Genomic DNA, 26,022 nt, shown 5'->3' on the forward strand with positions numbered 1-26,022 from the left:
TAAACAAGGTATTGCACATTTTCAGCTCTTCACCTTTACGTTTCTAATAATACCATCCACCCCAGCAAATGCCTGCTTGACCCTTAATTTAATTGAGGAGCATTGACCCTGTTGTTTGGGGACCATCTGCACTCCGAAGCAAGTCACCCCGGTCACTGCTTTCTCTCTACTTCAGAAAATAGACTATAACTTATTATTCAAATTTTATGCTAGGAATACTCAATGAATTGAAGTCATGATCTCTTAAAACAAAATTTGCCTTGCATATTTCCTACACTTATAGTCTCCTTGTTCCTTCAGAAATCAGTGTAGTCACAAGTACTCCTCCTGCCTATAAAATGTTGTATGGTCTTTTTCCAAACATTTCAGTACCTCCAGCATTAAGAAGATCCCCACGTTCATGAGGAAATGAAGGCTCCTGAATTCTGTGGACCCAAATCACCCCTTAACCTGTGTTGAGACAGCTCGCAGACCGAAAACAGGGACAACCCTTATCCCTAGCCTGCTTAGAGGTGCTGGGACACTGCTAGTATTGGCTAAAAAGCTATCAGCTTGCACCTAAATGCTCCTCCAACTGCCAATGTCTGATTATTTATAAACATACAAAGCTACTGGGCAGGTTAAGCTGCAAGTTCAATTATAGTTAGAACATTGGAAGCTTCTAGATGGACATTTGTTTTATTCTTAAATATAAATAACACTTAAATATGAATAGTTGTCATTCTGCTGTAAAATTTCAAAATTACATAGATCCATGCCACACACACACTACTAAACATTTTGTATTCTCTATCGCTCATCCTGGAAGATGTTCATTTACTTAGGAGGTAGAATCTGCGACATATTCCTCTCAGCTTCCCTTGGCTTCTTCAATCCCAGTTTCTCTCTGTCACTTGGGGGGAAAAATACATTTTAAGCAATATTTTTAAAAGAAAAAAAGAATTTCTATCATTTGGACAAAGTTTAGCCTTTTCACTAACCACAAGTACCAAAGTATTTCTAAAGGGGTCACCAAATGGTATATCAACATCTATTATATAAGGAAAACCATTCAGTCCTCTGCAGTGAATTTAGATCAGTGTCTTCCAGTTGCTGACCCACAGGAATCTATGCACTTCTTTTAAGAAAACCATAAACGAAGGTTAAGAAAAGCTGAGCAGTACAGAGGCTGCACATCTCTATTGGAGTGTGTTTCTGGCAAGAGACAGTTAAGAATCACTGCCCTGGACAAATGTGGGGTTTGGAAGTAAACTCCTTATGAGCTGCTGGGACTCTCTTTTGTCTGTCTGTCCTCATGACTGTCACACCAGGTGTTGGTAACACCTTAGATTTTGGAGAAAGCTCAAAGATACTATGAAACACCCTAATAACCTACATCCCAGATGAAGGTAGAAAGGCATGTCTAGAAGTTTGATAAGAAGTGTAATTCTGTTCACACATTAACCATAATTAGATAAATAATTTGGTATTTATGACAATAATCATCACTGAAATAGTTAATGTTTACATGAAATTGCTGTCATTACATTTTACAGCTCTCACTTCTACAGGATGAAAGGCAGTTTGATTGTGCTTTGCACAGAGCATCTCAAGTGTTGGAATCCTATACTCCCTAACCCAGCATTATGGCACCAAGCAGCCAACGCTGAATTCCTATGCCCATAGGCCCGTGGATGCTAGTAACAGGAAGAATTATTGACTTTCTTACACACAGTTTGCCTGTTCCGAACAATCTACTGGCTATTTCAGCTGCTACATTCTAAAGTTCGTATACCTTTTTGGTCCAGCATACACACAGTTTTGTACCAGTAAAATTAGTTGCCACTCAATATGTTTTGTAATAAATACTGATACCTGTACAATCCTTACAGTGACACACATCTATAAACGTAGAGGTGTTTTGTACTAGAGTTGCATAGGGGCATAGCTTAGCTTAAAGCCTGGAGGAGTGCTACTAGCTTTGCCCTGTCCCCCTCGTGCCACAACTCCTGTTTATAGCATTCTGTTTACCTCCGTTGTCTGTTTCAGGATTTTTATGGGAGTCTTGCATCCTTTTCTAGAAGTCTCACACAGAATCAGTCAGTATTTCTGTCTTCAAAGAACAATAACGAAAATGGGAGAACAATGCCACAAAGAGCTGTTAGGGAGCTGACGGGTGAATTGGGATTAAAAAGGGGGATTTCATTGGTCTACAAAACTGTGTTGAAAAAAGTGTAAGTTTTTCCCTAGGAATAGTTCTGCATATAAAACGATTGAAATAAAAATAAAAATATCTACGTGGCACAGTAAGTGAAAAAAGGAAAAACAGTATCTTTCTATGCTTGTGTTTGTGCTGAGAAAGTCTCATTTGTTACACACTACTAATCCCTCTTGAGAATATTTTAAAATCATTTTTTGATACACAGGCTTCCAACATCTCTTCCACCTCTGTTATGTCCTTACAGGAGACAGATGTGGTCTCTGAGGAATGTTCCTGTTACAAGGGGATCCCTCATTTAGTACAAAACTGTTAAAAGTGTTCTTGATCTGCTGTCCTAACAAATTCCTCTCGTCATCCCCTAATGTGAATAGTGTTTCTCAGTTATGGGTAGGGTTTATGGCACTATGGCTGTATATTCTTGGCAAGCAGGGAGTTGACAGCACTGATTTACACAGAGAGTTGAGGATAATGGAATATTGTTAGTGTTCTTGCATAAATATGTAAATATAAGCAACTGTAAAGGAACTACTCTTGGAAGTCTCTTGCATAAGTTGTAGTTATGGAGTTAAAATAATTACATGTGTTCTAAGTATCAGCATTCTTTTCAATACAGTAACTCTCTGGTAAATTCAAGTCTCAAGTCCTCACTGAAAAACATGCCATGGCTCTCAACTTACTAATGACCAAATATGTATCACCATCCTTTTAGAAAGGATCATTTTAATTGGCCTTTGGTTTATCTCAATATTGTTTGTAACTTTGTTTCCAGTTAAGTCATGATGAAAAGCAGCCCATCAACACTTTCATCAGGTGGCACTTGTAAAAAAGTTCTATCTTCCTGAAAGTCAGTTTGGATGGAACTCGAGAGAATGGGACTTCTGAGCCTCATACATTTTAAATCCCTTGACAGTTTTTGTAAACGACTGTTTTCAGTCAGACATTGTTCTCACCTACATGATGCCTGTATGGTGAATGTGTTGCATGTATTTTTTCTTGTTTTGTTTGCTATGTCACCTAAACATGCTTGGTATTTTCTAGACCCTGTCCCTTCTCCAGAAAGCCCTGAGTACAGCTGGGGAAGGGTTGCTTTAACAACAGATTTGCTTTGTAAATCATTTGGGTTTTGCGGCTCATTTAAAGATTTCTTTTTGCACAGCCACCAGTATTTCCAAACCAGTATGCCTTGCTGAAGGCTGCACCCCACCCACACTGCTTTGCTTTGTGCTCAAAAACATTAACCCTACTCTGCAACTGACACCCTCTTTTGCATAGCTATAATGGACCTAAACCAAAGCAAATATTATCTTCCCCAAACGCTCTCTTTGCAATTAAACATTATCTTTCCAGTCTGAGAAAAGTGTTGTTGTTTTTTTTAACTTTGGAAAACAAAACATTTTGCACTTCAAAAGGGCAAACTATCAAATGGCACAGCCTGTCTGCCGGCAGGCATCTTCCAGACTCCCTGCAGCAGAGCACGGCCATTTCGGCCATTTCGCAACGAGAGCCCACCTGGTGCACAGACCTTCGCACCTGCAGCTGCGGTGCCGGTTGCTTCTTCCATCGCTCCCAGGTCCCTTCAACATCTTTCCAGTTTGCCTTCTCTGTCTTTCTTGTTCTTCTTCCCCCATGCCGAAAAAGTCTTCAACAGCACTAACTGGTTCAAACACACACTCTCCTCTCCCCCCCCGGATAAAAGATTGTACGGATGCCTACTGCAGCAATGAAACTGCGTGTCGAGGCTTTTGTTCTGCATGTTGTGTATTTATAACCGGAAAAACTGTGCGGCATCCTATGCCCACAACGTGGGATCAGTCACACAGGAGGCCTGCTCTACTTGGTCTGCAGGGATCTAACCTCTTTTTCCCCCCACTGAAGGCTTAAATCTCCCTAATTCTCATCAATTTTTTTTTTCCCAGTGTTACACAACCCTGGACCACAGCTTAAGGGCCGAAAAGTTAATCACGTGTTTTTTACCCCTAAAAGGCTGCATAACACCAGACTTTTGGTAGCACTTTTACTGGTCCAGTATTGAAACAAATCACATTACCCTCTCTTCCCCCAAATCATTACTCTAGCTGCTGAAGTTACAAAAGGAGAAAACTGAGCAACCTGCTTGCATTTTGGTCCTTCCTTCCACAACATGTGTGGTGCTTAATGACAGGCTGAGTGCCCCTACCATACCCACCACCTCCCCTTTTCACAGTGAGGCCGTCAACACCCACCTCCTGCAGGTCTAAAGAGAACCTGTACTGCCTAAGGCCTTAGAAGCCCTTTGCCCTCTCAGGGCTTGCCCCAACCCCGAGGTGGAGGAGCTGGGGACACACCTGGGGACATTTGCCCTCCCCATGGACCAACTCTCCCGCCCCACTCACACCAGGTGGCACTGTTGGTTTTCACAGTGTGCATGCTTCCACCATTCCACCTTCCCCAACACTAACACTCATGTGTGCTGGACTTAAAAGCCATGATTTTCAACCTTCTTCAGTTTCTGAATCCCTAAACTTCTATGTGAAGCATGGGCCTATTCAGATATTTAACATGGGAAGACTGCTTTGTAGAACTTGTTTTTCTGCCTCATTCCTGGCAGTCACCAGAGGAGTACCCTGTGGACCCCAGGGCTGTAGACCACACATTTAAGCCGCTGGTGAAGTCAGTTCCTCGTAAAAGCATGGCCTTTGCACAAAGAGAGATTCAGATCTTTTAAGACTACAGAAAAAAACATGGTAGAACAAAGGTGTTTATCCTTCTTAAAATGTTAAATACCCTGAATTAAATGACATAAAATAATTCCCACTTGCAACTCTGATCAATACATAAATTAATATATAATCTTCCCTCTTTCACTGTGCTCCTCTATTACTGCTTTTATCTCCCCCATATACTATTGCCTTCTGATGATGCATGTTTTCATAAACTTGCTTAGACTTGCATAAATTTGCTTGGGAGGGGAGTTTCAACTCGATCTGTTTCTTCTGTGCACAATATTCTTCACTGACTCTACCCTCATCAGCCCATTTAAAATTTCTAGCAACTGAAGGGAGACTTTGTTTGTGAAGGAACACTCAAAGAGCTGTTTAAAGCTAAACTGAAAAGCAAGTTACAATGGAGTTAGTTATCCCTCAAAATAGTTACGTTTTCTTGATACTTACACCACTCAAATGATCTTTAAACATCAAAAAGTATTAACCAGCTAATAGCTCTAAGAGTTGCCTTACACTCATTGACACCTACTTGGCTTTAAGTGTCTTGCCCAACCTTAAATTAGGCCAGTTGAATTTGCAAGGTAAACGTACCAAATTACTAGATGATTATAAAATCTCTATTTCTGTTCAAGGGCTCTCCCTTGAGGACACACTTAACGCTCCCTAAAATAAGGATTGAATCTACAGCAAATATGATTGAAGTCAGATGGAAGTAATAGTTATTGTTCTGTTGAATACAAAGAAGATGGAGCCTGATAAAGAAATGGAAAGTGAAGACTAGTGAACGCTCTATTTGTCCAGGTATCCAGAACAGCCACACATACACTGCTATCCCGTTTGCCTTACAAAAAAATCACTGTTCACATGCAAGAACAAAACTAGTGACTTTCAAGTGAAAAAGCAATGAAATACAGGAAAAGATTAAGTCATTCCACTACTCTTCCATTTTAAAATATAACATCTTGAACAGAAACAAATAGTGTTATGTGTCTGCTGACAACTGGTAGCTGAAGGAGGAGACTCATTCCCTGTTGCTGGCTGCCAGTTTCTTTTCTAGTTTCATTTCTGCGAAAAATAGATCTCCAACACATAAAACCAAAAGTATTTAAAATAGAACATGAGTGTCAGATTCCTAGAAATAATCCCATGATTTCAGCAACCTCTGCCACGCCATAGTACAAGGGGGCAATTATTTCATGGTTGAAAAAAAAAAACCAAAAGCTCTTACCATTCACTCCTACAAGAATAATGAGAGGAAAGGATAATATAGTATCTATAGGAAGGAAGATCCCACAAGTAAACCTTTTCCAGGAAAATGGTAGTAAATGACCCAGCGTCCATGCCCAAAATCTGACAGAAGAAGCAAGACGCACCGACTCAGAGGTTATATAGTTCTACTGTCAATACTGCCCCTCATTCCCAGCCAGAGCAGAAATAGTGGTCCTGGCTACTCCCCAGACCTACTTACAGTAAGATTCTCCAAGTATAGCAATGATCAACAATTATTGGAAAAGCCTAGATTTATGTCACTCTCCCAAAACAGTTGTGCTAGGTTGGGAGGCACCATGAAATTCTGAGCCCTTGTGAGTGTGCGAATCCCAAAATCCCAAACCATGGCTGTTTTCCTCTAGCGAGGGACCTTCATGGGGCCCCAAGTAAATCAGGGACAGGGCTAAAAAAGAAAACTAGAGCGCCTTAGGAACAGAAGAGGCTCCTTATATACATATTCTGAAAGCATAATCTTATACTATTTAAAACAATCTATTTATAAAGTCTTCATGGGTCTTTAAATATGAGAGGCACTTCAAAAATTAGCTTGACTTGTAATTTCAGCAACAGACATTGTTTAGCACCACTGACACTACAACATCAGAAGATCAAACTAATAACCATCAGTGAGCTCATAGTTAACCATCAGTTTAACCATTAGTTCTACTAGCAGGAGAAAGTATTTTTTTGGGACTGCCCAGTGGTTAGAAGCCCATTGTAGACACAGCAGAAGAATCAGGCATTAAAATGGCAGGCAGCGCAAGCCCTTTTCCCAGCTCGCATTAGGAAGGAAAAGGTTTAACGTATCCCAGCATTATTGCATGCAGCAAGAAACATATGGAGTTTTTAAATTATTTTCTACAGAACAAATTCTGCTGGTAGCTCTGCCGTAGCCTTGAAAAAATCTCATGATGCGCGGCACTACGATGCCGTCCTGTTCCACTGACCCACGTGCATCTCTGCAGAGGTGTATTCACCAGGGTGGCATGCAAATACAGAATCACTGTCATTTAAAACAGATTTGTTGTTTATTAGTGCAATATACAGATCCAGCTTTGGGAAAAGAAATCCTCTTTCCTTATCCACCTTAAACACCTGCTGCTGTGGCAAATAAAAGCCTCTCTAATATACAACCAGCATCAGCTAAACATAGCTAATGAAAGGATATAAAGCCAGGTCTAGGCTTCCGCACCAACAGTGGCTCCCAGCCATATGTTGCCACATGTTCTATGCCTTAATCTCTATGACTATTAAAGCTACTGGGAGGACACTGCAGGTGCAGCCCAAGAGGCTTTTAGCTCACCACGCACAGCAACTCGGCCTCCGTGCGTGAAACCCTGCTGGCTGATGGCAGGGTGGCAGTTCCACAGCGCGCAGAGCGGCCCGTTGCCCCCAGCGCGGCTCCACAGGTCCTGCTCCGCGCCGGCGGCGGGGCCGCGCTCCCCAGCAGCGGTGCCGGGGTTCACAGCTCCGGGAGGCCGGCAGACCCCGTCCTCCACCGTTGCAGGGACCACCCAGCCTTCCCGGCCCCGTTACCCGGCCTGAGCGGCGGGGGAGCGGGGAGGAGAGGAGGAGGAGGGCCGCTCCCGCCCCGCTCCGCGGCGGCCCGGGGCCGGGCCCTTACCGATGCGCGGCACGTAGTGTTTTGCAGGAAGTTTCCACGCTCCTCGGTTTAATCCGCGCAAAGGGGGGTTGGAGAGGAGCGCGGCTGAATAGCGATGGAAGGGGGCGGGCGGGGAGGAGGAGGAGGAGGAGGAGGCGGTGGCAGCAGCGGTCGTGTTTAATTTTTTAATTAGGGCTGTTTGAGCATCTCCCGGCGGGGCCGCATCGCCGGGCGGCGCGGGGAGCCCGGGCGAGCCGCCCCCGCCGCCCGGAGCCGGAGCCGTCGGGGCTGCAGCCTGGGCTGTCGGCAGCTGGCGAACCGGGCGCGGAGCCGCGGAAAGCTCCGCGCTCCGCCGCCATGGGCAGCGCGGGCGCGGAGGAGAAGGGTTGGTAGCGCGGGGGCGCGGCGGGGCGGGCGGGGGGCGCTGGCCTTGCGGCACCGCCCGGCCCGGCCCGGGCCCCCGGCGGGCGGCAGGCACCCCCGGGCGGGGGTCGGCGGGACGAGGGGCCGGGGGAGGGACACGCGTGAGTCTGTCCTCCCAGGGAAGCGGGGCCGGTGAAAGGGGAGGCTGTGCGTGCCATCCTACAGCAACAATTGCTTTGCAGGTGCTCGGTCTCTCGCAGCCCCCATCCCCGGGGAAGCAGGCAACGCTTTTCTACGTTCACAAGTTATGGATGATGCTAGTGAATGTTTTATTTTCCTGCCTCTATATTATCCAAATCTATACCGCATATATGAATTCACAGCACAGGGGCTCTTGTCCAATGGAGACTCTAGGCTTGTGTATTTACTAAGGATAAAATCTCATTTCTGCAATTCATTGCTTGTCTGAAAGCTGGAAATGTCACTGCCCGGCTGCTGCTTCTTTGTAGGGGAATGCCGCTTATGTGAAAAAGTGTTGCCTGCACCCCGAGATACTGTGCTGCAAAAAATACTGCCTGTTTTGTGGGGCTTCACTGTCCTTGCAGTTAGCCATGCCTTCATTTGCTGGGCATCCGTGCCCTGGCCTTCCTACCTTACACCTCCCTGTACGTTGTCTTAGAAACCTTATCAGGTTGGCTGTATGGTCACAGCATTTCTGGCCATGTGTTGTTAACTCAGATAGGTCAGACCCTTTAGAGAATTCCAAATTCGTGCTGATTTCTATTTCATTAGGTCTTCTCCATTGCTAATCCTTTTACCCTACCACCTCCTATGCCCAATTCCTGTAATAGCACTCCGGCAATACAGTTCAGTTTCCTTGACCAGATGGTTAAGTGCAAATGAGGTGCTTCTAAACTCCTAGAGGATGCCTGTTTATGTCCCTAACCACACCAACACCTTTTCAAGTCAGGTTTGCTGTCACTCAAACACAAGCCCAGGACTGAAGCTATTTGAAGTACCTTCAGAATGACCAGATCCATGACCCAGCAGCTGGGCTGACCGACATCCAAGGGGAGAACAGATGGCAACTGATTTAGTCCACTTTGTTGCACACTATCGTTTATGAAGTGAGTTTTCAGGCACCTGAGGCTTAACCATGCAAAGAGGATGAAGGCTCCCAGCTTGCGCAGACGTTAAAGGTACTCAATTTCCAGTACTGAGCCATTACAAAAAAACCCACCCCAAAACTATATGGGGTTCTGTGAGGGAAGGACTGAAACCCAAAAGAGAAGGAAGATCATTGAGGAAGTCTTTATTTAACACTTACTGGCTACTTTGTTAGTCTTCTCACTATCTCTGAAAACATGAGGGTGAAGGCTAGGTCTGAAAAAAGTGACACCCAAACCACCAAGGAGCTGGGGCTGGGATCTTCCATCCACACCAAACACTGGCAGAGTTGGGCTGGTGATGCTGCTAGAATAAGAATTTCAACATCTTTCTTCCAGCTGCCTCATAATTCTTCGTGCCCATGGTGTTCCCCTTCACCCTCCATAGGTGCAGCCAGCACCCCTAGCTCATACCTCCATTCTCCTTACCTCAGTGGTCTGTGTGCTGAGCTATTTTCCTCATTCCTGTTTTCTCTAGGACTCTGATATTTCTTCTGGCTTCACAAGGGCCTCCAATGGCCTTTTATTTCACAGCAGGATGTTAAGGAGCCTTTCTTTATGCCAGTGTTTTTATATCGGCAATGAATCAAAGGATGAGTAGAGTCTTGACCTATAAAAAAAGTCAAGAGAGATCAGTCTGAGGCCAGCCCCTACAAAATGACTTTGCAGATTCTACCTGATATAATGCCTGCCCCCATCATACTGCCCTAAAGGTTATCTTCAAGGATTTTTGGATCCAGGCCATGTTAGTTAGCATTCACAGTCTTCTGACTCACAACTTGACACATACACTGCACCAAATGAAAGGATTTGTGACTTTACTGGGAGAGGACATCTAACCTGTATGCAGCACTAAAATGTGAAAACAATAAAGAGGTACTGAAGGTCAGTCTTGGTACCACAGTTTTGCGGATACATAATTAGAACAAAATGTTCTGTGAATTTTAAGGCTTCAATTACAATTTCTGAAATTCAGGACGAGGAAGAGAAGAACACAAAGCTGCATATTAGAGTTTCCCAGAACCAATGCCCCCCCGAGCAAAATGCCCATTGTTTTCTCATGCAGCTCTTTCAGCCAAACTCTTGCTGAATAAGACTACGATATCCATTTCTTACCACTCCACGTTTCAGCGTCAGTCAAGCTTTGCACAGAGATCTGTCCCATAACATTTCCTGACAAGCACATAACATACAAACAAATCCCACTAATTCCAGTGTGTAACCTGCAACATTAGTAAGACTGAAAGTCGTATTCTTGGAATGTGACTCTATAGTGAAGAAATGTCACCTCAAACACATACATATTTCTCTGGACTTAGCTTAAATGCAGGGTTCCCCATGGCCAGCCTATCCCTAAGATTTCTCTGTGTCTTCCAAGATAGCAGTCAGGTTTTTTGGGTCTGGCTTTCCCAGGTAGTGTCTACATATCATTTTCCCCATATAAGCTTTTAATTTAATTTTTATAAGCCAGTGTCCTAGGACTTCTGGAAGGTAATTTTTTTTCCTTGACTGGCTCTTGTTCAAATCAACTGATCTGTGACATAAATTCGTGATATTGAACTTTCTGTGATTTTTTTTTTTCCTACATAAGGTCAAACTTAATAGGAAAATTGGAAGTATGCCCAATGAAAATGCGTACAGCATGTGGGCTTTATCTATGATATATTTTCAGAAAATAAATATTGATTGTTGTTGACATTACTTCTAATTCCTGTAGGCTATATCTGGATCTTTTCTCCTACTTAACAGGAATTAAAACAGCATGACCCAAAGAGTATAATATCATTCAAAACAAGGAAGGATCTGATACACAGCTCTATAGAATAAACAGACTGTTGGTTGTTATGTTCCGACAAATGTGTACAAACTGTAACAGGAAACCATATTATTTAATACCTACTATATTGAGGGTTGTTGCAAAAAGAAAGACCTGTGCCTTGCCCTTTTAATCCTTGTTTTAAAATTTTTGTTCTTTAGTATAATATTAAAAAATCCCAGAAATTTTGATGTGAGAAAGGAGACACCAAACAAGATAAAAGTTCTGTCCATTTCCATCTTCTCAGGAATACCAGATCTCATTTCTACTTTTTCTGTTGTTATTAATTGTAGGCTGACTCAGGATATGGTTAGTTTCAGCCATGACTGCAGTACAGAGATACTGGAGCTCCCTTTAAACTGGCTAGCAGCACAGGTACCTGAAGCACTGTAGCCATGGCAGCACAGAGCTCTGAGTGGCCTAATTACTCTGCCAAGAAATAAATGGATATTGGGAATTCCCTGGGGGGAAAGATGGTTGAATTGTTAACAAAAAGAGTTTTCCCCTGAGGTGCGTTAGTTAAATAGGTGTTAACAAGAGCCAAAAAAACCTCAAGCTCCAACCTTAGAATAAAAGTGCTTTTGTCCTTTGGCACTTCTGATGTCCCAGTCCTTCCAATTCGCCTGCTGTCTATAGAGAAGAAAGAAAGATGATTTCAATATCTGATGGAAAACCTAAAATAAAGCAAAACGATTCCCACCCCCAACTGAAATCTATACATAAGATCTCCTTAAAAAGACAAAAATAAAAGCCTCTCCTGGCTGGAAACACACAGAGCTCTCCTGGTGGCAATGGTGAGGTGGAGGTGCTCAAGCATCCTGCCTCCATAGGACACACAGCAGGGTCAGTCCCCTGAGCTCCATGAGGAGCACGTTCAGACCTGGTGTTTACTATGCCTGTAAAAATGGCAGGATATGTATGTATTTAATGGGGAAGACTAAGGAGAAGAAACAAATGAGAGCAAGATTTAGGGGAAGGGAATTTACTTCTGTTATCTCTTGTCCCACAAATCTTTCCTCATACATAACAGTGGACAGGTATAGAGGAAGGCAAAGGGGCAATTTTACCAATATGCTCACTTTCTTACAAGCTCAAAATGCACACAGCATTTTTCTGAAAATTGAGCCCAAGACTTCACTAAAATTGTGCACACAATGCTTTATTTTACAAGTTGGATGTATTTATTTAGATTTATAAGCTAAATTACATAAGCAAAATTCATGTTATTCGGCTGGAACTCCCTTTGAGGTCAATGCGAGTTTAACTAGGTTAAGGACTGAGGTGTAAAGCCATTTCAGAAAACATACTGGTTTCTCCAGGTGGAGACCTTGGTGAGTATTGCCTAATCAGAATCTGTAGGCTCATGCCCAGTCTGACAAAACACTGTTTGCAGCAGCCATGTGCTGAAATTGCTTTGTTTTGAGGAGATAGAAAGCCAGAAAATTGCGAGTTTGCTGTCTCATAACAGAGGCCAGTAAGCGGATGGTGTGTAGAGGCTAAAAGTTGCAATTTTATCACATTAATTTAAACGTGAAACAACAATGGGACGCTACTAAAATCCTATCTGGTTTTCATTTCCAAATGTTTATATGCTACAGCTCAGATATACACACCCCATTTAGACATAACCAAGATTCTACTTCTCTATGCAGGCAAAGAAGCAACAGAGGTGAGAATCCCACAGAGTCACCAGGATGTGATGCCCAATGATGAGCAGTAATTACTGCAGCAACGCTTCAGCCAGCATGAGTGTCAACGAAATGTCTGCCTTCCCTCTGACTTTAGAGCAAAAAACTGGCTTTGCCTTTGTGGGGATTTTGTGTGTTTTCTTGGGACTTCTAATTATCAGATGCTTCAAAATCTTGCTAGACCCCTACAGTAGTATGCCTTCTTCTACGTGGGAAGATGAAGTTGAGGGGTTGGATAAAGGAACATTTGAATATGCTCTTGCATGAAAACTCACAGAATATCCTGCCTTAAATTTGATGTTGATTTCATTTTGGAAACCAACTGTTGTTACATTTGTTATACATACTTGCATTTTGGAGGTATGTTGGTGGCATCCATTTTGTTAAATAAATATTCGTTGCAAACTCTAAAGGCACTTCATGTTGCTCTTATTTGAGGAACAGTGGAATGGCAGATAAGAAATAGTAAACAGCAAAGAAATACTACAACAAACAATTCACTACAAAGTTATCATGGCCAAAAAGTATTTCAAGAATCAGATGATATCTGCCTCTTCAGAGGAGGATCTCATTTCTACTATGTCTCATGATAGGCTGGAGAGAAAGGTGAAGGACAAAAGACAGGCTCATGAATGGTGAATGCTTAAATGGTAACTCCCTCCCCTCCTCATCTGCCACAATTTTCTGAAGCTCAGAAACTGTGCTTGTAGACTGAAAATACAAAAAGCGGAGGGCAGCAAATGGTTGTGGCGCAGAGGAGGTGCCAGCAGGAGGTGTATGTCCATGTTGCTGAGATGAGAGTAACAAGGGTTGGTCCACGCACTACCAATAATAAGGAACTAACGGGAAAGCTAAAGGTCACAGCAATTGCTAGCTCACCTCTCACCTTCCAAGAAGAGCAGGTGCAGTGCTACTGACTGTGTTTGTAAGTAAAGTGTATGTTGCTTCTCCTGCGTGAAACGTTATGTGGTCCTCTGCAAACAGTATGTGGTTCTATTTCTTCCTGCTCATATGAGAGTATTTTTTTTTTTATAGGCCTCCCTTCTCCTACTCTACAGCAACAGAAAGTCAAACAGAATTAGTGGAAGGGAAACAAACACCATTAAGGACATTTTTTATTCTACAAACATTCAGTAATACAAAATATATTACCCGCTCAGAACTCCAGTCTGAACCAACACCACCACAGTCCCAGTCCACCAGTGTTTCCCATATCGTTAAAATTTTAGGTGAAAGAGAAAAAGTAAATGCCTTACTGTCTAGCTGAATTGGTCAAGGCATGCCAATTTTTTTCTCCGCTTGGTTACAGAAGATGATTCAGTTTAAACTGGAACTTGAATCGTCTGGTTAACAGTTCCCAGCCGTAATTACACCAGCTTGGCAAGGCCAAAGCAGACACAGTCATGCTGCATAACCATTTGTACCCAGCCCCTGAAAGGGACACGGGTGCAAAGCTGACTGGAGATCTCTGTACTCTCTATCCCCTCTCCACAGCTGGTTCTTCTGTTTGTGCTTGTACAATTGTGCACAGTGCATGATCTGGACTGTCAAACTGAAGAAATGGTCATAGCAGATTCTATCAAGGCAGAAGAACTAACAGTGAAAGCAGAGACTCAAATCTGGGTATTCAAGGTCACCCTCATATACACAGCTGTTTAGCAAGTGTGACAGTACTTGACAGAAATTCAATTCCGTTTTTAAGAAGGTTGGCATCAGAATTTTAAGCACTGTCACTTTTGCTAAACAGCTCTGTTTGCAGCAAGGAGCAAAGACAAGGAGATCAGTTACAGCAGTTGGTTTCTTTTGCATGTATTCTGAAAAATACATACTGTCCCTTTTGCCCTATGTACTAGGCAGAGGCAGCCAGTGGAACAGCAGACCTCAAGTGCCATTTGGAACATGAAATACTTGATTGTACAGGGAAGGACATGAATCTCCTGTCTGAAGAATATAAGAGTGAAACAGCCAACACTAATCTACGCTGGTCACTTGAATTATAAAACGTAAAGAATTTTGTGAATGTAAGAGCTTTTAAACTGCTTCAGATTCTGCACAAGAAAAAATGCCAGACCCTCAGAGATTCAGTATATTGCATTTATCCTCATTAATTTAACCACAAAATCAAAGGTAGATATCAATACACTGATTCATGTGATCTGTTATTGCTGGATAGGATCATGCACTGCAGAGACCTGACACTGTCATTCTTTTCACATACACCTAATCAGCACAGCTGAGCCCTGTGCTGTCAGGTTAGAGTGCTGAAGGTACTTGTTATCTGGGTTAAATATAGTTCAGTTATCTCTAAACTACAGAGCAAACACAGCAAACATACCCAAGGAACCCAAATACTGTCTTACTACTTTTGTTCTTGACCCAATCTACTGCTGGAAGCAATAATCAAATTTTCTTATGATTACAAAGCTTCATCACCTGCCCACCCTTCTCTGCACCCCTAAAAGAAAAGGGAGTCGGCCTTCCCAGAAAGAATACACAGAACATAATTTTTCAAAGGTTTTCCTTAAATAGACAGAGTAAAACTTTGAACAGGGTTAGGAGCAAATGGTTTAAAAATGCATGTAGGACAAGGGGACCCACCAAGGACTGATCCCGCTGACTTCATTGGAATCTCTTCGGCATAAAGTGCACTAAGCAGAAGCCTGAACTCATTATCTCCGTTACTATACATGCAGAACCGAAAAATAGAGAGATCATGATCTGTGCACAGAATCAGGCATAGCTGGGAGGGAAATGGAGATAACAAAAGTATTTTCAGGCCCCCTTAGAAATTTTGCAATACCATAAACCCAGTAATTGTAATGGATAGGTACATTTGCTGGTTAATAGTTAACAGGCTAAAATGCTTCCCTAAATCACCATCTAGAAATGTTTTGAAAGAGAGGGATTGGATGGTCTATTCAGTATATCAAGCAGGAGAAAAATCTGGCCAATAAGGCAGAGTCTGTAATGCCTCAAAGAGAGGGACGCACTATATGCATGAATAAAAGAGGCAGATTGGCCTTCCCTAAAAACACAGGATTGAATGGTAAGTTAAATTATCCTGAATAAGGTAAACTTGATTATTAATGCATAATGCTAGAATACTAAGCACAAAATTAATGGCAAATAACAGTTGAGAGACCTCTGGAAATACGCCGTGAAAATCAAAGTATTATTTTCAAGAACAGCAGAAAGGTAAGAGACTTTTCTTTTCCTAGCAAAATAGTAATATTATGGAAATAAGCCAGTGAAATTACAGAATCATTTTACTTGGTAGCACAAGTCTCATTGTCATCAAAGAGTCAGGATTTCATTCAGTCATGGAGATGGAAACCTAGTTTCACTGACCTTAATGACAAAAGATTTGTTTTTGCTCCTTCATGCATGAAGATGAAACACTTCCTTACGACTTTAAAAGGCTGAAGGAAGCAGAATACTATCTATCGTCAGAAATGTGTAGTAGTAGTAATAATAATAATAATATTGATCATCCAAACCCAGTAGAAGTAAAATAAACTAAATAAATGTAACATGTTGCTGTGAGGCTTACAGAACATTAAGCAGGAAAACCAACATAAATATGAGGGAGTTATAAAGTGGTATCATAGCAGAGAGGTGACAGCAGAATATTATCTATAGCTGATGGAAGAAGTGAGAAAATATGCTTTAGCTATATCTCATACAGAAGATGGAGGACATTTGATTATCAGCTCTTCAAATTATAATTTTGATACGTGATTTTAGAGAAAATTTATATTGCCGAGGTATAAATATCGATGCGGTATTTTATCTTTCAGTGCCAAAGGGCCAAATGCATTTCACAAAATCATTGAGAAATTTAAATTGGAAAAAATCTGCGGAGGTCATCTAGTCCAACCTCTTGTGAAAGCACAAAACTTTAAAAAGTGCATCTAATGGGCTTATTTACCTAGATTTTCAGTTCATATATTCCTTTATATAGACATATTTTGTTTCTAGAACTTTCTGCCTTTGCATACGCTTGCAGAGTTTCAATGTCTAAGCACGGTCTGTTTTAGTCAGTTTGAACAGACCTGGACTCCTACTGAATTATACAGGTCCATACAATCACACTCCCTTATCTCCTTAGAAGTGTGTTTCAAGAGATATGGATTGCCATTGTTTCAATAGCTCATTTCAGGGCTATCTAGGCCATCCTGTAAGTTGCTGCAAAGGCACTTAACCCGCTAAATGGCTTATATTTAAGTACCCCTTTTGCTCTTGGGGTTTTTGTTTGCTTGCTTGTTTTTTTGAGGGGGTCTGTGTGGGAAAGTGGAGGTGGGAAGCAGATTGTACAGCTATCATTTGTTCACCTCTCTATGGGCTGCCACTCAGAGGGACCTAGACAGGCTAGAGGAACAGGCCAACAGGCATCTCATGACATTCAACAAGGACAAATGCAAATCCTCCACCTCGGACAGACTAAACCCCTGCACCGTACAGGCTGGGGCCTCACTGGCAGGGGGCAACGCTCCTGGAAGGGACCTGGTGAGCAGCAGGCTACAGAGGAGTCAGCGCCACGCCCTGGGAGCAATGACAATCTGTCCTTGGAGGATGTCAAGACCTGACTGGTGAAAGCCCTAAGTAACCTGATATACATTCAGTGTTCCCTCTGCTTTAAGTGGGAGGTTGGACTAGATAGGCTCCCAAGGTCCCTACCAACCTGCGTGATTCCGTGACTTGCTACAATGTCTTTCAAATCATCTTAAAGGGTGTTTTGAATGTACAAATGTAAAGTTGAGTGTAAGATTCTATGAACCTTCCGATGCCTAGGACTATTGTTAATATTTCTCAATAATTACTACTTTACCATAGTCATTCATGTCTTCCATTATAATTTAGGAAACCCAATGCTATTTTTGGATCTATTTCAGTTGTCTATTTATTCCTTCATATTACATTGATTTTATTTACATAAAAAATGAACAATTTGCTATATCTTAATTGCCTGCTCATAAATTGTCACCATCCTGGAACTACTGAAAACGTAAAGCCTAGCTTTCGTAGTTAATTTTAAAAAAAATATTTGATTCAAGGTTTTCATGCAAATTTAATTCTAGACTATGAGAGAAATATACATGGTAACGTAATACTTAAGTGGAACATAGACAGTAAATGGACTTCACGGAATCTTGTGGCACATCCCTTGTACTGCCTACACTTTCACTGGCTTCAATTAAAAGAAATACTATATTTGAAAATCAATTTTAGGTACTTAGAATCTGATCCAAAGCACATTTTATATAGATGGTGTTGTGAATCTTGATTTAGGATCCTGCTGACTATGCCAATTTGTCGCGAATGGGTGATTTAGATTTCTTAAAGAATCACCATCAAAGGTATTAGCAAAAGTAGTTTTAATATAATGTTATAAAAGTGCAACTTAACAAAGTTCGATGGCAAGGTTCACTCTATTACTGTACGGCATGATCATTTGAACAATGATTCAAAACTACCAAGGCACAAATCAAAGTTACCAAGACAAAATCAAAGTTACCAAGGCACAAATCAAAGTTACCATACTACAAGGTTATGCGTGATATCGGTCGCTTACCAAAGATCTGCTGTTGGTAAAAGGTCTCTCTGCCTCGAGGAGCAACCTTGAGAAGCGTCCCAGCTCAAGGGGAGATCACTGCCATGCAGCCAGGCTGCTTAGCTGGGAGAGCTCAAAGAAGGCTCACTTAGGCTGTCATATTTATGGAATAAAGTGGTTGGCTTATAGTCAAATTGCAGGCGATGGAAAAGGTATGCATGAGACTCCTTGTACCCACAACTTTCTTTGTTCCTTGATAAATGAGTCTTGGAAAAGCCACCCCACTATTCATGTGTTAATTGCATGATTGGTGTTCCAAGCTCATATGCATCGATGCTCACTGTGTCACTCTGCTCCTTTGTGGGTTTTCAGAGAACAGATTGAAACTAGAGGAGTTCTTGGCCCGTTTACAGCTTAGGCCTTTACCTCATTTGGAGCCTGTACCAAACTACTGCTAGTTTGGTTAAGGGGTTGAGTGTACCCATCACAGATGGAAACATCCCCACAAACTCAGTCTTTGACTCAACTATTCTTTTACTCAACAAGTCATAGGATGACAGTCTCATGGATATTTGGTGAGGCAGGGCAAAGCTCATGGTGAAAAATCTATCTAACTGTGCAAGTTAATAGAAATGTTTTATTTATATTTTTTATGGCAGAAACACAGCGGACAACAACTGCTTAGAGATTTCAAGAAAAATTTCTCAGAACTTCATTACTCTAAGAGCAAAGATTTCATATGCAACAGCACTAAACCCTTTGCTGTAGCTGCAACTAGCTACCTGCAGCTACAGAAGAGTAAACAAATCAGTGACCTAAGTCTATAGCATCCCTGAAGATGTCAATGAATAATTCGCCAAATGTATTCTTGGATCCAAATGCAAATCGGTTTCAAGTTAACATAATTAATGAAAGCCATGACAACAATGAAACATCCCAAGAGGATGTGGGCGCTGACCCACCACATTATGAAGAAACATCTTTTACTGATGAAGCACATAACAGACTGACAATCAGTTACAGACCAGGAAAGAGAGAATTATATGACAATTTCCTTCAAAATGGGGAGAAAACAGAAGCTAGTTTACATCCCTATGATACTCACACTAAAATGTATTATCTACAAACTTTTGGCCATAACACAGTGGACCCAGTTCCCAAAATTGATTATTACAGAAACACTGGCAGCGTCAGTGGGAATAAGCTCAGCAGACCAAGCTTATTAGAAATTCATGAACAACTGGCAAAGGTAAGTAGAAAGGAAAGATACAAATTTTCTCTATTCCATTTCCAGGCTGTTAATTCTGTTTATTGATATGAGAAAGTCCTTAAACTCATGGACCTTGTCCATGAAAAAGTACAAATAATCACTTACCATATTTCCTTTGGTAGCTGCAGTATGTTTTCTGCCTTGTGCCCTGCTCAAAGCAGAGATTTTTATTAAAAGGCGATAGTAATGTACTTGATTAGCAGAAAAAACATAGTTTAGTCTTGTCTAAAAGTATAAAACTGCTGAATCCCTTCCATTTCACTTAAGAGTTAGGACGGCAGATGATGAATGTCAATTCATAATTTAACCAAGCTACACAATTCACACTTATTCTAAACTTGAATTTAACATCAATGCATAAGCTTCACAGATTCCTCTGTTGTATTCATTAATACGTATAAGTATTATATAAAACATTATGTGCAATAAATGCAATTTCAACTAATCAGAAATCCAAAGCACTACCTTTTTATTGCTGTAACAAACCATTCAAACAGCAAGAAAGAATCCAGAACAAGGGTGCTGAGGCTGAAGGTGTTTGCTCAGAAGAGGGAGAGCAGACAACGGTTTTCAGGTACTGATTCAGTAACTGAATTTAGGCCTTCATGCTCATAATACCAATGAATTTGGAGAGAATCTGAAGAGCCTCTTGAATGACTATGTAGAAAGCATTTATGGAGGAATAATTTGGCTAAATTCCTCCTAATCTATCACACGAAAGAGCTGTTTAGACTTTGCTTGTGCAACAGATGGGACTATATCCACGTAAAATATGTTCAGAGAGAACTACTGAACAGGATACAACTGACTAACCTGCCTTTGGAAGGTTTTCCAGGGCTGTTTCTTCTCTCTCCTGGGTGCACCTACTTTTGGTTAACACAATGTAGGAGTTTACTATTGATACATATGACCAATGGATTTTATGGAAAAAACTTCCCCTTAGCAGACTCTTCCTGTTTGCTTCATTTTTTTTTTTTTCCATGTAGGCACTACAATAAATGAATAATGAAATACTAAAACATGCCCTTTATCATGATAATCCCCACTTTTGTCACCTTCTATGGCTACTTGCCAGAAGAATATACATTGGTCAGGTGTCATCTTTTGGGGTTTGCACATTCAAAACTTCCACAAGAAAGTATTTGAGAAGTTGGTAATATTAAGTCTCAGACACCAGATTTTCACTAACTTCTGTGTTACTGCCTCAGATAGGTAGATCAGTGAATTTTGCTGTCTATTCACCTATCTAGATCTTTTAAGGCTTGATTTCCCTATCTGGACGAATCACCTCCATGCAAAATAAATAGCATGGAAAGCTGTAGTGAGAACTTCCGGGGACAAGAACAACCAGGTTAAGCACTTTCAAACAGTTAAACTGTTAAAAAACCTACTGCAAAACAGTGGAATAATACGATACTCTACTGACTTCAGTAAAATTAGACTCTTCCCCCTTAAGCCACAATACCAAGTTCTCTGTAAACAGCAGAGGGGAGACACAGGATACACCTACTTACAGAATTAAAATCAAACCTTTTTTGAGGTTCTTGATTGTGCACTTGTTACGGCATGGCTGGAAAAAGCGAAATCACCTCTACAGTCAAACCTAGACTAAAAGTGTCTATATGCAGCAAAACCCCTTATTCTTCTTCTTCTGTGTTGGGCAATAGTGAAATGCGAAATCTCCAGAGAAGACATGCTCTCATCACCATTCCACTCAGTTTTACATAGTTCTGAGGTCTGAATAATTTGGACAAGCATCTGATTTTTGGATGCTGGTCCAGACCTTGTTTAAACTCCAGTTCTCTGGAGATGCACCTGTCCTAAGGAGGATTAAAATAAAGTAATGAAATCAAGCAAAAAAAATAGCCATTAGGAAATTAGGACCTGATTCTTTAGGATCTTATTAGGACAGCTTCCTAGTTTTGGCCTGACTTATTTAAGTTAGGGTCTCCACAGACCTGCATAAAATGGCTTACATAGAAAGGAGAAACAAGTTACCTGGGTCATCATTTATTTCCAAAAATTAATGGAAAGTGGATGTGAAAAGGGAAGACTATGAATTTGGTATCCCTACTCATTTGCAGGTGTGTAAGCTGCTACTCAAGGGACTTAACACATTTCCATGCCCAGAAGAAACTTCCTCTTACAGAAATAATTTATTTTGGTAGTGGCCAGAGAGGAGAAAAATATTGCATTGGCTTTGAACATAATGCTGAATGAACATGTACTGAACATTAGCATATTAAGGGATTTTCAGTTTTGACCATTACCAGAAAATTCAGGGGTTTTGCTGTTGCATCTCTCAATGGTTTCTTTATTTCAAATAAAATTAGATAAATTTGTTTAGGGTTTTTTAAGGCTTTCATTTAGAGAAGATTAAAAAGAAGGCAGATTCTATCCCAGAATAAAATGAAGGGAAAATTGCTTCACAGGTTGGTCTGTTAGGGAAGAGAAAAGAGCATCATCTAGCTTGGTGACTCCCAGACTTTTTCCAGTATCCAGCTTACAGAAGGATAATCTTATGCCACTCAAAATAGGAAGGTAAATGTCAGAGGTAATGGGATTTTTGTTACACTGGCAACCCGCTGTGCCCTTATGTGAGTTGTGGCCCTGGTCTGGGAGCCACTAGCCACAGCACTGGAACAAACGACCCACCATTAGCATGGCTGGAGTCTATTCCTGGCTGTCCCATGGACTCACTTTGTGACCTTGGACAAATCACTTCGGTCTACAGAGCTTATTCTGAAGAATAAACAAACACAAGGTCACCGAATAGTAGGGAAGTGGAATTAGTAGGGAAGGGAATTAAGATGGTATGAAAAGGCTGAGCTCCATCAGGAGGCAAAAGCAGCCTGTGCAGCGGGATGGGGTACCTATCCACCACCCCCAGCGTGCAGCAGGCTCTCTAGCCACCACTAAGGAGGGGATGAAATGCCACACTGAGTGTGTATGGGGGTTAGACTAATAGTCCAAGATGCAGTTCTGGAGAAGATGCTTTATTCCTTTTTACTTTAACACTAAAATCTAGGTTTACCACACCATACCGCAAGGCAATCCTACCCACCTCACCCCCAGCTTTTATGAAACTCAAATTGTTGAAGACAACTGTTCTGTCAAAGCCCATTGCCAGATTCTGATAAGACGTGACATATGTTTGACTTCAGATTTCTAACCATCACATAAGCATCCCCGTTGTGCTTTGATGCTGGGCTTAACATCAGAAGATAAACATTAATATTTAATACATTTCCTTAATATGTAATTTTTCAAATGTCAGAATGTAAGGCAGGTTGAAAGGAACTTCACATATCTAGTTCCCATACTGCTGGAGTCAAATGTGTGTCATCTTTTAGCAAGACATGTCAGTTTTTGCACACATTAAGCCACAAAACACCAATTAAATCCCTAAAAAATAGTCTAAGTGCTATTTCACAGCTGATGGCTGGTGATAATTACTTGGGCTTAATATTTACCCTACATAAGAAATCATCTCACCTTTCTTCATCTTGGCTATTCTCCACACTTGCTACAGAGAGTTGATGAGCTCATCATCTTTAGCCCCAGGAGAGATGAAGAGTAAACTGTTCTGAAACAAGGAAAGGAAAATGTTGTGGGTTTTTTTTTTTTAAAAGTAGTTAACTTTTTGGTTTGGTAGCTTTTCAAAATATTCCGTCACTTTTATTCCACATCCTTAATGCATGAGTAGCACAGGTACAGCTGCTTTGTAAATAACCAATCATTCACAAAGCACACCAATTTAAAATGCATTTATGGAAGCTTTAAGGCCATAATTTATGATAATGGCATAGAGAGCACAAACTAATTCAAAGTACATAGGAAACAACTTGTTTCAAGTACAAAGACCAAACCTTTTTTTTTTTGTCTTTGAAATTCTAACCACTGTAGCAAAAACCCCTCATATTATTCTGCTAATCTTCCTTAACTCACTTTAATCATTTACTGTATTTTGAGCAAACACAGCCATTATTATTTTAGGGTAAGAATTGTCAAAATTATCTAAGTAACTCAGGAGCTCAAAGTCACAGGCTTTCAATAGATCTTGTATTCCCATTTCACTTAGGGCCAAAAGGGCCATAGGCACCAAGTTTAATCCATGTCAAAATATATTATCCAGTCACTTATTTCTCATTTGTGAGCACAGTCCTGGATTTACTGTGTCAAAGGCATTCTACGACCTTGCATCATAGTGGCTAGAGCCCCCATCCATGAGGGGGGAGTCCAAATATTAGCATAAGTGTCATATACAGTTGGTCATTATGTCTGTTTTGTTTTTTGTTTTTTTTTTTTTAAGTCCATGAACAAAATACAGAAACAGCCTTGAAGCTTAAGCAAGATGAAAAAACCTCATATGTTTCACAGAATCACAGATGTTTCCCTTCCTTGACCTGCTTAGTTAATCCGGAAATACCTTCATCCCCCTCCAAACCTAAAAGCATCTTGATTCGTCTCCAGAAGTGACACATGCTCCTGACCCTCTGCCAGACTATGGCAAGGTACACGGTCCTTCCTGAAGGTCTTTGCAGAGGGCCCAGACAATACCTGGCAATAGTTAACCTAATGCCAACTCCTTGCAAAACCAGTCAGAACTTTGTATAAAAAAAATTAAAATAAAGCAGCAATGACAACAAGTGTAAACCTCAGTACCGTGACTAATTCCTATTCAAGCCACAAGAAACATATCGTGATGCTAAATTGCCTCAAAGATTCTGGGGCAGAAGAGCTGAAGAGATAAAAATACATATTTATGTCTGTAACTGGATGTGAACAATTTAGAATTCTAGGCTATTTATTCTGGTTACACCACAAACGTGGTAATTCCTAATCCTATCTACTATGGTTATACCAGAAGTGGCTAAACCACGCAAAAGAATTATTAATTTGCTGCATTATGTACTACATTTCACTGACATTTCTCTGACTGTTTTCAAGAATATGTTACCCATTTGCTGCTGCAATTACGTTTGTACTTTATCCAACAGGAAACACCAGAGTTCATCACATAACTTTGCCATGCAGTGCTCAGCTAGGTCTCTTTTCACTAGTGAGCAATTATTCCTGTTTCTACACTTAGCATTATTCATAAATTGTTGCAGCAGCATGTAGAGGCCAACCACGAGACCCTCTTATGTTAGATGCTCTACTAACATATCAACACAACATATATGTTGAATACAGTTTACAATAAAAAACAATTTAGTATCAGATAATAATGTATTTACTCTGCTTAAGTGATTCTTTCATCTTTTCTCGCTGTTAGCAAGCCCACCTGCTGATGCCTGATGTGAACAGAATATTGCACTCCAGAGACAGTAAAACCTGATCTTCTTTGGAATTCCTTTATTCCATGTCTTTCTTATGGAGCCAGGTGTCCTCTACTTGGCACAAAAACGTATTTGTTTTCTGTGTGATCCTTCAGAACATAGCTGTGAGCACCGGCTCAGCTGAGAGAGTGGCTAATGGAGAAAGCTCCGCTGGAGATGAGACAGCAGTCAGCAAGGAAGAAGAAAACAAAACAGGATTGGTCAAGTTTGGATGGGTGAAGGGTGTGCTGGTGAGAAACTTATCTGCATTTCTAAAAAAAATAAAAGAAACTAAACTTTGAGATTAGTTCTGCAACGCTAAGGTCTTTTAAGAAGAGAGGGAGGTGGACTTGAGGGATGTTTGGGGTGCTTTTTAGAAGCCTGCAATGCACACTATCACCTTCTGGTTGTTAACAGTACTTTCGACGTTGCACTAATGGAGTATTTTTTGTTTAAAACCTAGGTAAGATGTATGCTTAATATTTGGGGTGTGATGCTTTTTATTCGACTTTCCTGGATTGTAGGTCAAGCAGGAATTGGTATGTATCTTATTTAATACAATTTTCAACAGTCAAAGGGATAAAGAGGATAAACTATACATGATCATGATTAATATATAATCTGAGATGTGCATTTGCATGCTGAACTAAATAATGTTTTCAAATGCTTGCCAGGGTAAAAGATGTTAATCCTCCAAACTATTGGAATTTTCCAGACTTGCAGCCAAATTACTGCTTAGAGGCATAGATCTGTTAACTATGCATATGATCATCACATTTGAATATTTCTAAGCTTTAGTGAAATTTGTATTTAGATCCTGTAACAGATGTAAACTTCGTGACTCGGGCCAATTTCTAATATGTGCGTACAGAGTTAACCTTTAAGAGTTCACACTTTGCTTATCTGTGAATCCCAAACCTTGTCATCTACATATTAAAAACAACGTTTCTTCACACTTCTCTGCAAAGATGAAAACAGAACTGGAAGGAGGTCTCAGCTCATCAGGATTTTGTTATTTTTAACTATAGCACAGCACTAGATACTAGTGTACTATGAAACTCTAAGTTTTAAAA

At 41.0% G+C, this 26,022-nt stretch overlaps 2 protein-coding genes and 1 long non-coding RNA gene across 9 annotated transcripts in view; 2 read left to right on the forward strand and 1 right to left on the reverse strand.

The window, feature by feature from the left end:
* Nucleotides 1–804: 804 nt before the first annotated feature.
* On the reverse strand, nucleotides 805–18,460 carry LOC148050276 (uncharacterized). 2 transcript variants are annotated; one of them, XR_015701205.1, is made up of 4 exons: nucleotides 18,380–18,460; nucleotides 11,683–11,749; nucleotides 9,733–9,913; nucleotides 805–892 (listed from the first exon to the last, which is right to left on the reverse strand). It is a non-coding gene; the product is annotated as an uncharacterized LOC148050276 (long non-coding RNA). The 2 variants fall into 2 exon arrangements; XR_015701204.1 differs by lacking the exon at nucleotides 805–892 and having other exon boundaries at nucleotides 9,435–9,913.
* CTXN2 (cortexin 2) lies at nucleotides 7,964–13,206 on the forward strand. 3 transcript variants are annotated; one of them, XM_087743039.1, is made up of 3 exons: nucleotides 7,964–8,159; nucleotides 9,104–9,336; nucleotides 12,772–13,206. In XM_087743039.1, exon 3 carries the CDS (start codon nucleotides 12,826–12,828, stop codon nucleotides 13,072–13,074), a length of 249 nt encoding a protein of 82 aa, XP_087599165.1. In that variant the 5' UTR covers nucleotides 7,964–8,159; nucleotides 9,104–9,336; nucleotides 12,772–12,825; the 3' UTR covers nucleotides 13,075–13,206. The 3 variants fall into 3 exon arrangements, with proteins under 3 accessions (XP_087599165.1, XP_087599167.1, XP_087599166.1); XM_087743041.1 differs by having other exon boundaries at nucleotides 9,108–9,336; XM_087743040.1 differs by lacking the exon at nucleotides 9,104–9,336.
* The window catches only part of SLC12A1 (solute carrier family 12 member 1), a 52,680-nt gene continuing 42,392 nt past the window's right edge, over nucleotides 15,735–26,022 (forward strand). For 3 of the 4 annotated variants that reach the window (XM_087743034.1, XM_087743038.1, XM_087743036.1), the window contains exons 1-4: nucleotides 15,837–16,002; nucleotides 19,018–19,607; nucleotides 25,066–25,200; nucleotides 25,413–25,488. In XM_087743034.1, the coding sequence (XP_087599160.1) occupies nucleotides 19,197–19,607; nucleotides 25,066–25,200; nucleotides 25,413–25,488 (622 nt within the window). In that variant the 5' untranslated portion in view covers nucleotides 15,837–16,002; nucleotides 19,018–19,196. Of the gene's footprint in view, nucleotides 16,003–19,017; nucleotides 19,608–25,065; nucleotides 25,201–25,412; nucleotides 25,489–26,022 lie in introns of all 4 variants that reach the window. The other variant, XM_087743035.1, reaches the window with a different exon arrangement.

Source organism: Nipponia nippon, unplaced genomic scaffold (assembly GCF_047370975.1).
Source record: "Nipponia nippon isolate SJK-2023a ecotype South Korea unplaced genomic scaffold, ASM4737097v1 scaffold_9, whole genome shotgun sequence".
Taxonomy (NCBI): domain Eukaryota; kingdom Metazoa; phylum Chordata; class Aves; order Pelecaniformes; family Threskiornithidae; genus Nipponia; species Nipponia nippon.